This window comes from Lepidochelys kempii, chromosome 21, assembly GCF_965140285.1.
Source record: "Lepidochelys kempii isolate rLepKem1 chromosome 21, rLepKem1.hap1, whole genome shotgun sequence".
Taxonomy (NCBI): domain Eukaryota; kingdom Metazoa; phylum Chordata; order Testudines; family Cheloniidae; genus Lepidochelys; species Lepidochelys kempii.
This window is the reverse complement of record NC_136400.1, coordinates 12,451,961-12,469,397: the sequence shown is the minus strand read 5'-3', so window position 1 is coordinate 12,469,397 and position 17,437 is coordinate 12,451,961. Positions and strand designations below refer to the sequence as shown.

General features: G+C 50.5%; 1 protein-coding gene across 8 annotated transcripts; it reads left to right on the top strand.

Annotated features, from left to right (window-relative positions):
• The first annotated feature begins 1,065 nt into the window (after positions 1-1,065).
• CDKN1A (cyclin dependent kinase inhibitor 1A) lies at positions 1,066-9,546 on the top strand. Of its 8 annotated transcripts, none has more exons than XM_078849820.1 (4): positions 1,074-1,161; positions 3,557-3,806; positions 4,812-6,926; positions 7,573-9,546. In XM_078849820.1, exons 3-4 carry the CDS (start codon positions 6,479-6,481, stop codon positions 7,620-7,622), a joined length of 498 nt encoding a protein of 165 aa, XP_078705946.1. In that variant the 5' UTR covers positions 1,074-1,161; positions 3,557-3,806; positions 4,812-6,478; the 3' UTR covers positions 7,623-9,546. The 8 variants fall into 8 exon arrangements, with proteins under 8 accessions (XP_073176233.1, XP_078705945.1, XP_078705946.1 ...); XM_073320134.2 differs by having other exon boundaries at positions 3,557-4,437; positions 6,501-6,926; XM_073320132.2 differs by lacking the exon at positions 3,557-3,806 and having other exon boundaries at positions 1,066-1,161; positions 6,501-6,926.
• The last annotated feature ends 7,891 nt before the right edge of the window (positions 9,547-17,437 follow it).

The following is a 17,437-nucleotide window of genomic DNA, read 5'->3' as shown; positions in this document are numbered from 1 at the left end:
GCTCAGTGGGGGCCGAGCATCCTGAAAACAGGCGATTAGATGGATGCTTTAACACGTACCTACATTTCTGATCCAAAAGAGACCACACAATAGGTGTTAAATGCTGCTGGCCTCTGTTGTAGCTGTACCGCTGAAAGCCACCAATGTAGACAGTGCCTGGGAGTGAAAACTAAGTTGCCCCAGTGAGTTCACCCTGCATTTACGTGAGGGGTTCGCAGTGAAGAGCCTAATTTCTATGTATTGTAATGGGAGTTAGGTGCCTCCAGACCCTTGAGGATCTGGGCCATGGAGGGGCAGTTGCTTTCTGGCTCTGCTCGGAAGCAGCAGCTACGGTAATCACTGCTTAAAGTAGGGGATTGAACTAAGTGGACCCAGGGGCTGCCCTTGTATGGGAATCCTGTCCCAGGAATCAATTTTCAACCCCCTAGAGCCAAACAAGTGAAGCCCCAGGGCTATCAGTGGGCAGCACTGGGGTAGCTAAGAGCAAAGGCTGGCCCGAAGTTCTTACCATGAACTAGAAAGACGGTCGAGCTGAGATCACGAATGAGGGGCAACCAGCCATCGGGGACAGGGGTAACAAACCCTGTGGCCAGATTTACCGGAGGGGTGACTAGTAGCCGAGGCGGGGCTTGTCGGGCAGCTCACCTGTAACCCTGTGGCCTGGAAGAGCCTGTGGTACAGATACACTGGCTGGCCTAGGGGGCTGGCAAGGGGATCCGGACCCTCGCTTCCAGGGCAGCGGCGCATTTCAGCCCAGGGCAGCGGCTGCTAAGGGCACCTGATCCGAGCGGTCCAGGCGCTTCTCCCGCGGCCCTGGGCGCAGAGCTCGGGGCGGGCCGGGCCGCGGGGGTTAATTCCGCCCCCAGCGGAGCGGGTCGCCGCCAGGCTCCCTCCAGCCCGGGGCTAAGGAGCCGGGCGGCAGAGCCCTGCGCGGGGCAGCGCCGCGGGAGTCCCTCGCTGAGCGGAGCAGGTGGGGAGGGCCGGGGGCGGAGCGCTCCGCCCGGCTATATACGGGCTGGCAGCCGGGCGCGGCGCTCAGAGCCGCTGCCGGAGGTTTGCAGAGACGCAGCAGCAGCGGGCAGAGGCCGGGCTGGGCTGAGGCCGGGCTGAGCTGAGCTGAGCTGAGCTGGGCTGGGCTGGGAGGCGGTGGCTGGATGCGAGGTGAGACGGGCTGGGGGATCGGGGCGTGTCTTTGTCCCGTGTCCTTTGGGGCGGGTCCGTGCATCCCCTTATCCGCCGGGTATCTGTCCCCGAGTCTCCTCGCCCCCCTCTGCAGCGTGGATTCGCGCACGATCTGTGACAACCCCCTCGCTGGGGACCCGAACTCCGGGCCGATGGGCGAGGAGGCGTCTGCACGGCTCCTTGGCCCCAGGTACCGGGGGTCCCACCCCACTTCGCGACACCTGCGCGGGCTCTTCCCCTTAGCTGAAGGGGCGTCGGAGGGGCCCCCACTCTGGAGTGCCCTAGGCGAAGCCCAGCCGCACCGATCGGGGTCACCGGGGGGCTTCCCGAGAAGCGAGGCAGGAGTCGAGACCCCGCTTCCCCCTTGGTCAGGGGCTCCCGGTGTCTCCCTCCCGGCTGCTGGTGGGGATTTCTTCCTCCTACATCCCAAGCTGCTCCGGCTCTATCGGTTTCGCTTGCTGGGGAGCCTCCCACTCCCTTCCCGGCGCCCCCGGCCGCCGGCCTCCTGCTGACCCGCACCGATCGGTGAGCTGGTCACCCTCACGGAGGATGCGAAGATCCCGGAGCAGTGCCCTTAACGCGCCGTAGGGCTGGGAACAGGGGGCAGTATCTGCACTGGAAGGGCTGGGATACCCATTGACCCCTTAGGGCTGGAACTGGGGGGCGCCCCTTGCTGGGGGGACCCCCCACCACCACGGCCACTAGCCCTGCCAGGCCGGTCTGGGAGCGCACAGGCGCCAGGAGCGTCGCCTTTGCGGTGCTGGCTGTCATTTGGGTTTACACGTCTCCTTCCGAAGCGCAGCGAGGTGAAGCCTAGGGGATGGGGCGAGTGTGGCGTATGTTGGATTAGACCCTCGGGCCATATGGCCACGGATGACGGCGGCAAGAGGCGACCGATCTGCCCAGCAAACCCCCCCACCCCCCTTCCCAGCCCGCCGGGGAAACGTTTCGTTTTCGGGGCCGCGGGAGCCTCGCAGCCGGAGGGGGCTGTGAGAGCCGCGGCCCCGGGGCCAGGGCCGGCTGCCGTGGGTGTCAGGATTGGCCGCGGTGCCATGGCGTGGGACACTAAAACACATGACGCCAGCTGGCAGGAACGCCCGGCCTTCGCCAGGCTCGACGGCGGGGGGCGCTGCGGAGTCGGCCGCCCGGGCCGGCCGGTGGGGCGGGGAGCTGCCCGGGCATGTCTGGGCGGCCGGCGGCTCGCAGTAGTCACACGGTCGCCGTGATGCAAGGGACCGGCCCCATTGCACGGGCTCGCGAGTCATTGCCAAGCGCACGTCGGGCCGGGACTTCCCTGAAGCTCTGGTCTAAACACGTCCAGGAAGAGCCAGGCGGGGACCCACCGGGGCCAAGCCACTCCCAGGCCGTCAGCACCGCCCCCATCGGGGACTGCCTCGCTCCGCTGGAACTCGATGTCCCCCGGGCACTTCCGAGGAACAGAAGGATCAGGCTGATAAGAGCTGGGCGAGGCGGTGCTGGCCACTGGCTGCTGCAGAGCCCGACAGGACAGCAGCAGAAGCCGCCCAGATAGCGGTGGGGCTGGCCAAGTTGTCCGCCGCTCAGCCCCGCCGCTCAGCCGCCGTCCAGTTTGCATGTGGACGGCACTCTTGCAGCTGAAGTGCTCGCTCCTCCCTGCGGGCTTGTCCCACCTCCGGCAAGGATCCCCGTGGGTCCGGCAGGAACCAAAAGAACCTTGCGGTCGGGTCCAGCCAGTGTAACCGGCTGAAAGGCGCACATGCTGTTTGTGGATTGAGCGCCTGTGTCTAAAGGGATATTTCACAATTTTATTCATTCCCCGCTGTACTCATCGGCCCCTCGGGCTGGTCCAAGATGATGTAATCCCAGCCTCCCCTAGACATGTCACTCGGCAGGTCCCAGGATGTGTCATTGTGGCGGGCTCTTCGCTAGGTTTCACTCTGATTGCAAATAATCCCTCACTCTGCCTCTGGTATGAACAAGAAATAGAAGCTCCAGGAGGCTACTGCAGTGAGGGGTGGGTAGATGTTTATTCGTGGGTGACAAACCCCCCCTGGTGGACAAAGTGGTACACTGTTAATAAACTGAACACTTGCATGTCTGGTGTAAAAAGCTGGCAGTTATCGCTGGAAGTGGCTATTCAGGTAAAGCTACTTTAATTTATTAGGTTAAGATGGTTGACGGGAGCAATAGAGCCATAAAGCTCACAAGTAAGGCAAGTGAAGCCTGCAAGTCACCCAGAATAGTTCCACTTCCTCCCTCTCCAGACATGCCTTGCCTAGAAACTGCAATATTAATGAGACCAAGCCTCAGATCGTTCTAGAGATCTGCAATAAATGGGCTGCAGACAGATGGACTTTAAAACTTGTTTCCTTGCTGCTGTTCTTTTTGCCCATAGAATTTCCTTTCGCAACATGGGTGTATGGGAAGGAAGGGGCTGCACTGAGCCCAAAAATCCTGCTGTCAAGTTCACTCGCTTCCAGGATCTCCTCTCTGCTGTCTCTCTCGAAACCAAAATCCTGCTGTGGCTGAAGATTTGGATGTTTAGCTTGAACATACAGAGCGCTCTTCAAAGGATCCCCAAAATGCATCCGATGAAGTGAGCTGTAGCTCACAAAAGCTTATGCTCAAATAAATTAGTCTCTAAGGTGCCACAAGTACTCCTTTTCTTTTTGCGAATACAGACTAACAAAGCTGCTACTCTGAAACCTGTCAAAATCTTACTGTAATTAAACCTCCCCCTATACTCCTTGTGCCAGGCCAGTCTCTCGTGTCACTTTGGGACATGTAAGACTTGCCAAGGTCATGCAGCAGGCTCTCTGCACTCTGAGTGCAATTGACTTGATCACTGCACCCAACTTAATTTCCTATTGAGATCCTGCCACCTGTAAGAAACTGGCTTAGGGAAGCAATGACTCCTGTCACTGGCTCGGCTCACCCTGAACCCTCTAAGAAACAAGTTGCCTTTTGCTTACCTGAAGCACTTGCCTAGAGCTGCGTAGTTGTTCAGCACTGCCCTGGCACCCACTGGTGACCACAAACCTTGCCCTGTATCAGCTGCTTGTTCAAGTCTGCAGGGTTCTGTAGCAGAATTTAATGGGACTTGCAAGAAAGCTTCATTGTATGACAGGAAATGAAAATGACTTCAATGGTTCTTCAAGTCATCAAACTGACTATTCAGGAAATTAAAAGTAAAGACCAGCCCTGTGTCGTCCGTACTCAGCAGCTTCCAACACACACAATCAGAAGCAGAGGATGAAGCATTGGTCTTAATGAGAGGTTGTGCAGTTTTGTGGCACACTGATCCTGTGAAGTGCTGAGTAGCTGCAGGCTTGTCTGATGTAGCACTTCAGTGTAGATACTACCTACGCTGATGGGAGAGGCTCTTCCCGAGAGGCCGTAGCTTGGTAGACGGAAGAATTCTCCTGTTGACCTAGCGCTGTCTATCTGAGGACTTAGGTGTGTTTAACTACGCTGCTCAGGGGTGTGGATTTTTCACATCCCTGACTGATGCAGTTAAACCGACCTCACTTTCTACTGTAGACCAGGCTTTAGACTCCGGTTTAAGTTTTAGTGGTAGGTGTTGAGAATGCTCAGTATCTCTCAGGAGTGGGTATTCTTGCATTCTAATGGGTGTGGGTGTTTGCTTTCAGATGCAGCAGCCAGTTGAAACTTGTTACCTGCCAGGGCTTGTTTGGACATGTTGGAACTTGACTGACTCACAATGATGTCATTCCACTGAACTGTTTACAAGGGTGTGAACTGTCAGGCGATATGAAGGTTGAGTTCTATTTTTAATCTCTTAGCCTCTTCCTCTCTGGGTGAAAAGGCAAGAACAGGACAAGCTGGATCAATAGAATATTATAGTCACTGAGGCCATTAAAGGTTAAGGTTCAAGATATACAAGCCAAATGTGGCCTTTAGCCTCTGTGGTGCCTAAATGTCTTCCAGACTAATAGCATAAAGGCTGAATTGTTGCTGCCAAAGGACAGTGTGAGGGCCGAGATGAGCAAACAGTTCACGGCTAATTAAAGCGGTGAAAATAACTTTTTTCCCCCTTGCATTACTGGAATCAAATTCATTTTGAGTTGAACCCAAAACATTGTTGGTTTTTTGTTGGCATATAACAGTAAAGAGAACCTCAAACTCGGTGTTCAGATTTTCATAATCCTTTTTTCAAACTATTTATTAAAATTGTCAAATTCCTGAATTGTTTTGGTTGATGCAAATCTGCATTATTATTTAAAAAAAAATTTTTTTTCTGGCATAAAGCTTTGGTGAAAATTTTGCCCCGTTTGACTGCAAATAACTTACTTGGCTCTAGCTTTCTGCTCATGGGCCTATTGTGACTGCCCTCTGTCCATTGTGGGGTGGATGTTTTGTACTGAGCATCCTCTGTTCCTGCTGCAGTCAGTAGAAGCTTCCCATCAGACTCTATGGGAATAAATTCATGGTCTCAAACTTGGATGAATGCTTTTTAAAATATCACTGTGCCCTTTAAAACAAGTCTCCTTATATAATTACAAGCTGAAAAGGGATTCCTTTATAATCCTGCATGTCCACATCAGCGGGAGGGTGGGAGGTTAGAACCCTTTTGGGATTTTCATTAGCAGTTGGCAACTTTCTTTACCACTTAGGTGCATCTGCTGTTTATAGACCTCAAGTGTGGCTGCTCTTTGCCTCCATCTGCAAAGCAGGGTCTTTATCGATGGTTATCCAAGAGGTTTACCGATAAGGGATTACCAAAATGGACAAGCTTGTAATTTGTTCTGTGCAGCTTGTTCAAAGCATAGTCCCTTGCTGCTATGTTCTGCTACTTGGATTTAAGAAATTCACCTAATATTTCCTGTTGGCTTTGCCATCTGCTCACACATGAATCTGTCTCATGCAAACTTGAATTCAGATCCAATTCTGATTTTAAATATCCTCCAAGTTGAGATCCAGTCTTGTTGTAGCAGTGTCAGTCCCAGGGTATTAGAGATAGAAGGTGGGTGAGGTAATATCTCTTATTGGACCACAGGGCTGACAGCAGGGTTTGAACCTAGGACTTTGAGCACTAGATGGATCAGCCCTTACCACTTGAGCTCAAGGATTAAGTCCTATAGCTGGGAAACTGTAGCAGATTCAACCCTCATGTAAACCAGACACTAGAGGGAGACAAGTGCTTGGCCCTTGCATGGATTATATTAGCCAATGATTGCTCAGCGCTGCATGCCGGGTGTGGTCCCAGGAGATGCCTGACCCCATGGACCTCTGTGATCATTTACTAATTCACTTAGTAGCCTAACTTTGATCACTTGCGCTGCAGCTCAGTAACCATATGTTGCTCATTTTCCTTCCAGCTGGAAACATGCCTCTGTCACAGAGTAACATGCATCAGGCCCCCTGCAACAGGAAGATCTGCCGAAATCTCTTTGGCCCGGTGGATCATGAGCAGCTCCAGAATGACTTACAGGACTTGATGAGGAGACATCTGGAAGAAGCTCAACACAGGTGGAATTTTGACTTTGAGACGGAAACACCGCTGGAAGGCAAGCTCAAGTGGGAGAGAGTCCTCTATCCTGACATGTCTCCTGCTTGCCTGCCTTCTGAGGACCCGAGCCACTCCAAAGGGAATGATGGGGAGAAGAACCAGAGCTCTCCAGCACGTAAGATTTCTACAAAGGATCTTAACGTGGCCCTCTCAAGTGAAGCAGTACAGACGGGCTCTGAGTCCCGCAAGACCAGCCCCCCACGGCACCTGAAACGCAAGCAGACCAGCATAAAAGGTAAGTACGAATGCTTGTCCTGCCCCTAGTTCACAAGTACCCCCAATGGCTACCAGAGCAAGAGATAGAATGTCAGTGGCAGCTTGACCAGTCCAGTCGGATCTGTGGGGTGGCACAGGGCACCTAGCGTCAGTTCACCTGTTCTCACTACAGCATTGCCTTGAGGCTCCAGCTGAGATCAGGATCTCCCAGCAGTAGGTGTAAAGAAAGCAGCTAATGTTGTAAGAGGCAATCTCTACCCTGGAGAGCTTACAGTGCGGCGGGAAGGCCAGTATTCTCTGCTTGCTACATCCGGGGAAAGGAATCTCAAATGACATCACATGGGGTGGCTGGCAGAGCTGGGAATCCAAATCCAATTTCCTAGATCTCAGGTCAATAAATCACAAGACTGGAGCAGATGATAAAAATCAAACCAGCAGCCCATAGCCATTCAACCAGATAGCCAAAGGGAACTTGTTAAAACTCTGCACAGATGGGCCTTTTCTCACTATCAGCCAGACAATCTGAAGCATGACTCCGGATTACTCTTGCCAAAACAAATACAGATGCTTATTGCTCATAAAGCTCCTCCAGCCACAGTTTATTGGAAGGGCTCATTTGCCCTCTCTCTTGAGAGCACGCTCAGTAGTCTTCTTTCTCCCTCCAGATTTCTACAGTTCGAAGCGGAGGATTGTCCCTTGCAAGCCAAATCCATGATGCTACAGCACAAGTTGTTCTGCTTCTGTGTGCCTCTTGGCTGGGGCACAGTCATCAGGATGTGTCTTCAACTACTAACCCTACTGGTCCTCTGCAGCCCTCTAGGAAGACCATTTCTATTGAAGTCTGTGGAAGGGTTGCCTTAGGGGCTGAATGAAGTCTGTGTAAGGACTTAGCGGCAGGAAGACTTAGTTAGAGGCCTCCCTCTGCATTGTACTGTATGCTGCCTACTGGATCTGTCTATTATGAAGTGATGTAGAGTTTAGTGTCATATTTATGAATAGGGCTAGGTGTCTAAGGACCCACTTGTGTGCAATGTGTATTGTGAAGGTTTTATTTAAAATAGATGTGGAATATTTGATTACCTCCTTTCGTAGGCCTTGGAGAAGAGGGAATGATAAATGCTGAAAATTGAGCCTTCAGAACAGGCCAGTGTGACACTCAACAAGGAGGGGTAGGAATGAGAGTGGTAAGTCTCAACCCCCCTGACCAGCTATAGCCTTGCCCTCAGGACCACAGGGTAAAAGGGGTGGGTGGAGGAGAGATGGGCCTAGATCTTAAGCTGCTGTAAAGAATGTTTTACTTTCACTGAGGTCAAGTGTAAAAGAGCATAGCTCCCCAGCTGAGGCTCTGGCCCATGGCAACTGGTCCTCATGGCCATGGGATGCTTATGTACATGCTCTTCTAAAGCCTCACTCCTGCTCCTGGGCAGCATCAACACTCTCCAGCTGCCTGGGCAGGAGTTAGCTGTGAGTGCAGTGGGCCTGCACTGGTAGAAGGGTATCTGTCTCAAGCTGGGGCTCTGCTTCCTGAAAAGGAATACTTAAGGTGGGGGTGGGAAAGGAGATGTGTGTTGCCCATAAAACAAGCATCCCTGACTGCAGGGCCTACCTGAATGAGCAGGGAGTGGATACTTAGCTGGGTAACTGGATGGCACATCCAGCTTTCTCCCTGGCTAGCTCAGATCAAGTTCTGCTTGGTGTTTAAACTTTGCCCTCTGCTTGCTGACTTGAGGAACGGAATAATTTGTAGCTCCATTCCTTGGGCCGTTCTTCTGCATTACAGGGAGGCTGGCAGTAGGAGATGGGGATTGAGGATTGTGGGGGAGGGGGGTGGATTCTGGCAGGGTTAGACATCTCCTCTGCTAATACCTGCCAGTCCTGTTCACTACTTGTAAAGCTGCTTGATGCACCCTTGAGTGGAAACAGACTACTGATGCCACCTGGTTGTGCCCAGGCCCAAATGCTGCACTGGCAGATTTCAGCACTAGCCTGAGAGCAGAATTTGTCTAAGACTCACCTTTAGTTCCCCCTGCTCTTGTCAGAATATACCACCAGCTCCTGCCACTAGGCTGTTGCAGGGTGTGTTCTGTGTGGGATCCATCTACTCAGCAATTGCTAGACTTTGTGATTGCTACAGTAGAATTGCAGCACCACTCTACAGCAGGGCTAATTCCCTTCCCACTTCGCCCTCCAGAAGGAGGTTTAGCTGCTGGTCTCCCTCATTATGTGGTGGTTCATGTCATGGCTTCAGCAGTTCTAGCTCTGCAGTTAGACTCACTGCATGTCGTCCTCTTGTGTTAGGGGCCAAATTCTCGTGGCTCCTGCTGCTGGTTCTCATGGCCGGTTTGTCTGTCCACAAAGGCTGCAATCTCTGTTCGAAATGGTCTCAAGAAACATCAAATTCTTAGGCACTTTCTCTCAGTGATGGGTTCATCCCCTCTGCTAATGGAGTTGGACTTCTAACCCTGGACAGAACAGATCCCTTCACACCCCCACTCCTTGCTGCACTTTGCGTTCAGGGTAACGCCAGCAAACTTTCAGCACTAATACTTGTATCTGTAAATAAAATGTTGCTGCATTTATTGGAAAAATCTAGTTTAAAAATGTAACTTTATTATGAATAAACACTATGTATAAATGAGGCTTGCTCGTCCTTTGTCTTCTCTTTGCCTGCTCTGAAGAGTGCGAGTAACTTCAGAACCAAGTATGCTATTAATGCACTCCATGTCACTATCTGCATGAAGGATGGTGCAGGTGTAAGCCTGGACTCAGATCCGGGTTCCGTTCCTCGCTTTGCTATGGAGGTGTGACTTGGGCCTGTTGCTTGGTCTCTCTGGGCCCCAGGCCCCCATCTGTACAATGAGGATAATAGCACTACTCTGCCTCACGGGCCTTGAGGATAAACACGTTAAGCAGCTCATATACTAAGGCCTGGCCTGCACAACAGGGTTAGGTCAATGCAAGGCAGCTTGTGATGACCTAACTATAGAAGCATGTGTGACTGGTTCCCCGGGGTGCAGTCTGGGACTGTGGGACCATTGTACCTACTGAACTCTCTCCAGCTGGGGCTATCTCTCACAATCCCTTGGTAGTGACAAGCCACAAACCCCTCCAGGTGCTGTGATCACTCAGCATAACCACATGTGGCACCCCATAGCCAGTGAGATTGCATGAATGCTCCCAGAGCCAGTCATGAATCACACAGGGAAAGGCACCAGCCAAATCCCCCCCAGCACTGTACCTCAGGAATATACCATCTTGTGCTGCTCAGGGTAAGCAGTGCAAATTTATTAATTGGTTCACCACTTCATCAATGGAAAGTGGACATACACCAGCCTTTTTAAAACCTGAGCATATTTACCATTCACTTCAGGCAAACTCAACCAGTAAAACAAATTGATTGACTACAAAAGGTAGATTTTAAGTGATAGGCAAAAAGTCAGTTAGTTACCAAATGAAAATAAAACGTAAGTATGCAGTCTAAACTCTCAACCCTATTAGACTAGGCAACATTTAGATTAAGCAGTTTTTTCTCACCCCACTGCATATTGCAGTTCATAGTACATAAATTTCACCCTTGAAATCTGGGCCAGTCCCCTCAACTGGAGTCTTCAGACTGTCCTTGTTGCTTGCAGCGTAAGTGGGTGAAGGAGATGGGCCAAGGCTGGGCCCCCTGTGTTCAGTTTGATCTCCTCAGTCCATGTGCTTGTTGAATGCAAGTCCAGGCATGTCTGGGGCCATTGCTGAGTCTCCAGGCAAGGTTGAGCAATTCCCCTGGTGTAACCTCATGCAGGTGAGTCACTGAATTGTAGCTCCCTTGCTGGACAATGGTTGTTGATGGTTGTTTGACACCCTGCCTGGGCGTTGGTGACTTTCCTTGCTGTTGCCTCTGGGGAGCTAATATCTGGCTGATTGCTCAACTTACAGTATGTTTTCATGACAACCATACAACACACTTCTCAGAACTCCATATGCATTAATGATATGGCTAGAGACATGACTTTCAGCAGATCATAACCTTCCCCCTGATACCTCACAAGGCACGCTTTGTATGCAAGATCACAATCCCATATAAATGAGGAATATGGGGGCTATAGGGTGCTCCCCCAGGGTACAGAATGTCACAGTGTCTGCACTTAAATGTCACTCCTGCTGATTTCAGAGTGACAGCCGGGTTAGTCTGTATTCGCAAAAAGAAAAGGAGTACTTGTGGCACCTTAGAGACTAACCAATTTATTTGACCATGAGCTTTCGTGAGCTACAGCTCACTTCATCAGATGCATACCGTGGAAACTGCAGCAGACTTTATATATACACAGAGAATGTGAAACAATACCTCCTCCCACCCCACTGTCCTGCTGGTAATAGCTTATCTAAAGTGATCATCAGGTTGGGCCATTTCCAGCACAAATCCAGGTTTTCTCACCCTCCGCCCCCCCACACAAACTCACTCTCCTGCTGGTGATAGCCCATCCAAAGTGACAACTCTTTACACAATGTGCATGATAATCAAGTTGGGCTATTTCCTGCACAAATCCAGGTTTTCTCACATCCCCCCCGCCCCCATACACACACAAACTCACTCTCCTGCTGGTAATAGCTCATCCAAACTGACCACTCTCCAAGTTTAAATCCAAGTTAAACCAGAACATCTGGGGAGGGGGGTAGGAAAAAACAAGAGGAAACAGGCTACCTTGCATAATGACTTAGCCACTCCCAGTCTCTAAGCCTAAATTAATAGTATCCAATTTGCAAATGAATTCCAATTCAGCAGTTTCTCGCTGGAGTCTGGATTTGAAGTTTTTTTGTTTTAAGATAGCGACCTTCATGTCTGTGATTGCATGACCAGAGAGATTGAAGTGTTCTCCGACTGGTTTATGAATGTTATAATTCTTGACATCTGATTTGTGTCCATTTATTCTTTTACGTAGAGACTGTCCAGTTTGACCAATGTACATGGCAGAGGGGCATTGCTGGCACATGATGGCGTATATCACATTGGTGGATGTGCAGGTGAACGAGCCTCTGATAGTGTGGCTGATGTTATTAGGCCCTGTGATGGTGTCCCCTGAATAGATATGTGGGCACAATTGGCAACGGGCTTTGTTGCAAGGATAAGTTCCTGGGTTAGTGGTTCTGTTGTGTGGTATGTGGTTGTTGGTGAGTATTTGCTTCAGGTTGCGGGGCTGTCTGTAGGCAAGGACTGGCCTGTCTCCCAAGATTTGTGAGAGTGTTGGGTCATCCTTTAGGATAGGTTGTAGATCCTTAATAATGCGTTGGAGGGGTTTTAGTTGGGGGCTGAAGGTGACGGCTAGTGGCGTTCTGTTATTTTCTTTGTTAGGCTTGTCCTGTAGTAGGTAACTTCTGGGAACTCTTCTGGCTCTATCAATCTGTTTCTTTACTTCTGCAGGTGGGTATTGTAGTTGTAAGAAAGCTTGACAGAGATCTTGTAGGTGTTTGTCTCTGTCTGAGGGGTTGGAGCAAATGCGGTTGTATCGCAGAGCTTGGCTGTAGACGATGGATCGTGTGGTGTGGTCAGGGTGAAAGCTGGAGGCATGCAGGTAGGAATAGCGGTCAGTAGGTTTTCGGTATAGGGTGGTGTTTATGTGACCATTGTTTGTTAGCACTGTAGTGTCCAGGAAGTGGATCTCTTGTGTGGACTGGACCAGGCTGAGGTTGGTGGTGGGATGGAAATTGTTGAAATCATGGTGGAATTCCTCAAGGGCTTCTTTTCCATGGGTCCAGATGATGAAGATGTCATCAATATAGCGCAAGTAGAGTAGGGGTGTTAGGGGACGAGAGCTGAGGAAGCGTTGTTCTAAATCAGCCATAAAAATGTTGGCATACTGTGGGGCCATGCGGGTACCCATAGCAGTGCCGCTGATCTGAAGGTATACATTGTCCCCAAATGTGAAATAGTTATGGGTAAGGACAAAGTCACAAAGTTCAGCCACCAGGTTAGCCGTGACATTATCGGGGATAGTGTTCCTGATGGCTTGTAGTCCATCTTTGTGTGGAATGTTGGTGTAGAGGGCTTCTACATCCATAGTGGCTAGGATGGTGTTTTCAGGAAGATCACCGATGGATTGAAGTTTCCTCAGGAAGTCAGTGGTGTCTCGAAGGTAGCTGGGAGTGCTGGTAGCGTAGGGCCTGAGGAGGGAGTCTACATAGCCAGACAATCCTGCTGTCAGGGTGCCAATGCCTGAGATGATGGGGCGCCCAGGATTTCCAGGTTTATGGATCTTGGGTAGTAGATAGAATATCCCAGGTCGGGGTTCCAGGGGTGTGTCTGTGCGGATTTGATCTTGTGCTTTTTCAGGAAGTTTCTTGAGCAAATGCTGTAGTTGCTTTTGGTAACTCTCAGTGGGATCAGAGGGTAATGGCTCGTAGAAACTCGTGTTGGAGAGCTGCCGAGCAGCCTCTTGTTCATATTCCGACCTATTCATGATGACAACAGCACCTCCTTTGTCAGCCTTTTTGATTATGATGTCAGAGTTGTTTCTGAGGCTGTGGATGGCATTGCGTTCCGCATGGCTGAGGTTATGGGGCAAGTGATGCTGCTTTTCCACAATTTCAGCCGTGCACGTCGGCGGAAGCACTCTATGTAGAAGTCCAGTCTGCTGTTTCGACCTTCTGATGTAACTGCTCCACTACACCGCTATCTGCATGAGTGGTGTAGAGTCAAGGCCAGTGCAGTTATGTTGATGGACTGTTACTGGCTTTCAGGAGCCATCCCACAATCCCCCACTCAAGACCGTACAATCAATACAAGCGCTCCAGGGGAGGATGTGCACCACCAACACACGGAGCAAGGGGCAGACACACACAAATGATGTCATTACTGTGGTGGCTGTATGCTGACATAAGTTGGGTCAACTTAATTTTGTGGTGTAGACATGGGCTGGGGTAGTGTGGGGCCACATAAGTATTTAGACACACTTTGCAGCATGACCTTAGCTGCCTAAATGCATGGGCTGCAGTCAGGCTGAGGTCACTGAAGGCTCTGAGACTGGACTCCCTCAATCATAAACAATTTACAGACCTTATTCAGGGCTCCCAAGCATGACTGAGTCTGAAAAAAACACTTCCCCTTCCTTTAGAACAGGGGTTGGCAACCTGCGGCACGCGTGCCAAAGGCGGCATGCAAGCCAACTTTTACTGGCACGCTGCTGGCAGCTGGGGTCCTGGCCACCAGCCCCACTCAGCCCGCTGCCTGCCTGGGTGAACGGAACCCCCAGCTGGCAGCTGGGACCCCGGCTGGCAGGAGCTGGCAGACAGAACCCCAGACCGGCAGCGGGCTGAGCCGCTCTGCCCGCTGCCGGTCTGGGGTTCCAGCCGCCGGACCCTTGCCAGCCAGGGTCCTGGCCGCCGGGCCCGCTCAGCCTGCTGCTGGCCTGGGTGAACGGAACCCATGGCTGGCAGCGGGCTGAGCAGGGCTGGTGGCCAGGACCCCAGCGGGCAGGAGCCGGCGGAACCCCAGCGGCAGCAGGTGAGCGGCTGCTGGTCTGGGGTTCTGTCCGCCACCCCAGTCAGCCTGCTGATGGTCTGGGGTTCTGGCCGCTGGCCCCTTGCCAGCCGGGGTCCCAGCCATCGGCCTGCTGCTGGCCTGGGATACCAGCCGCTGGCCCCACTCACCTCACTGCTGGTCTGGGGTTCCAGCCAGGGTCCTGGCCGCCGGCCCGCTCAGCCCGCTGCCAGTCTGGGATTCCATCAGGGGGCCCCTGTAAATGTAAAATTTATTACTGGCACGCAAAACCTTAAATTAATTAAGACTTGGCATGCCACTTCTCAAAGGTTGCCAACCCCTGCTTTAGAACTAATCTACCAAGCCCTGGTATCCTACTCTGCAACACCACTTCTTTCCATCAGAGCTCCAATGAAGATCATGGGCCACAAACTTGGCTGCTATAAATCAGCCTGACTCATTCATGGCACTGGAGTTGTGCAGACTTACAACAGCAGAGGATCTGGGCCCTTAGATCATTTCTGTCACCCATTCAGCTCCTGTCCCTGCTGCTACAGAACAATGGGGCTTTACCGCTTCCTTGAGGGAATGAATTCTACACCTTAACACACCTCATTAGCCGGGCGTTTTGCCTTTCTTAATTCACACCCCTGTACTCCAGGCTAAATCATTCTTCCCTCTCCTAATGTGTTAACACCCCTCAAATATTTGCAGAGCATTGTCATACTATCCCTTAGCTGTTCCTCAGCCAAGCTCTACAGATTTAGCCCTTTTAATCTTTCCTCCTACGTCAATCTGTCCGACTCTTCCAGTGACTGTCACTGCTTCCCGGCAGGTTGTCAGCAGGAAAAGATACTGAGCACATAAACAGATCAGTAGATAAATATCCCCTGAGATCTGAACACCTCTCAAAATGAGCCGGGCTCATTTCCTCAGCTGCTCTTCCTCATCACACAGGAGGTTAGACAGCTTTCAGTCAGGTGTAGCCGGAGACAGATTTAAGCAGGATCTTCCTCAGGCTCTTGAGGCACTTAGCTACAATGCACGCTTGGCAACCACTCATCTGTTGCAGAAGGGCCACAGTAGGTCTTCTGTGATGACTGTTTTCGCAATTCACCTCCTCTCATACAGGTGTCCCATTTCCTGATAACTACAAGTGCCACGCTGCCTGCCCAACTTAATCAATAGGATTCTCTCACAAATCCTGCCACTTTCTGTAAATCCTGCTGAAGGAAGCAGCTGAACTCTCTGCCATGTATAACACTGCAAATCAGACAGCAAGGAATAAGACTATATGTCACAATCCTTCCATTGTGTGCTGGCATCACACTAACATCCCCCACCCCCACCCCCGTCACCTCTCGGGTTCTCCAAATGGTCCAAAGAGCCCCATAGCTGCAACAGCTGTCCAGATTTTGAACTACCCACAACTTATCATTAAGAACAATGCACGAGCAAACAAAGCTGCTTGCCAAGTACGTTTTACAGCTGGAGGTAGGCCCTCGGAGGTGGAGAACACGGTACCTGCCATATCTCTAACATTAAAACACTTCATGGGTAAGTGCATGAGCTTGGCTTTGATCTCCTCAGCGGGGAGGAAGATAGGATCTGATGGATGTGTCCAGTTATGTGCAAAGGTCCTAGGGACACGCTCACCCCACCCATAGGCAGGTCAGTGCAAAGCTCATGTTCCAGTTAGCTCAGCTTTGGAGAGCAAGAATCAGTGCTTGGTACGAATAACTCTGATCTAAGAGTCATAACAGGCACTGGGCATGGCACTTCAGTTCTGGTCCCTGAATAAAATAATACTTAGCACTTATCTTTTCAATTCCAACGTACTTTACACACATCATCTAAGTCAGTGGCTCTCAACTTTCCAGACTACTGTCCCCCTTTCAGGAGTCTGATTTGTCTTGCGTACCCCAAGTTTCACCTCACTTAACAACTACTTGCTTACAAAATCAGACATAAAAATAGAAAAGTGTCACAGCGCACTAGTACTGAGAAATGGCTGACTTGCTCATTTTTACCATATCATTATAAAATAAATCAACTGGAATATAAATATTGTACTTACATTTCAGTGCATAGTATATTGAGCAGTTTAAACAAGTCATGATATGAAATCTTAGTTTGTACTGACTTCACTAGTGCTTGCAGCCTGTTTTAAAAGTAGGCAAATATCTAGATGAGTTGATGTACCCCCTGGAAGACCTCTGTGCACCCTTAAGGGTATGCGTACCCTGTGTTGAGAACCACTGATCTAAGTCATGAAACCTCTCTGCACCAGATGTGGGAAACCAAAGCAAAAGAACAGGAGGACTTGTGGCACCTTAGAGACTAACAAATTTATTTGAGCATAAGCTTTCCTGAGCTACAGCTCACTTCATCGGATGCATGCAGTGGAAAAAACAGTGGGGAGATTTTATATACAGAGAGAACATGAAACAATGGGTGTTACCGTACACACTGTAAGGAGAGTGATCAGGTAAGGTGAGCTATTACCAGCAGGAGAGGGAAAAAAAACCTTTTGTAGTGATAATCAAGGTGGACCATTTCCAGCAGTTGACAAAAACTTGTGAGGAAACGGGGGTGGGGGGGAAGGAAATAAACATGGCGAAATAGTTTTACTTTGTGTAATGACACATCCACTCCCAGTCTTTATTCAAGCCTAATTTAATGGTGTCCAGTTTGCAAATTAATTCCAATTCCGCAAAAGAGACACTGACCAGTCTAGTTCCACTGTCCCAAAGTACAGCCCAAAAGGTGAAAACTAATTTAGATTTTTTAAAATTCAGGTTAATAATGGCAGGTGGGGAATTTCTAAAGAACCTAAGGCAGTTATATGCTCCAGACTCAAAGGATGCCTACCTCCCTTGTGTTCCCTTGAAATTCCCAGCCAGAGAGTGGGACTGAACCGAAACCCCAGAGCTAAAAGCATCTGGACTTTGTTGGGGTTTGAAAATACAGGCAAAGGCCATTTAAATTAGAATGATTGACATAGCACCCAAAAGAGTGCTTGGCGCTTTACAGGCATATTAAAAAGACACATCCCTGCCCCAAAGCAC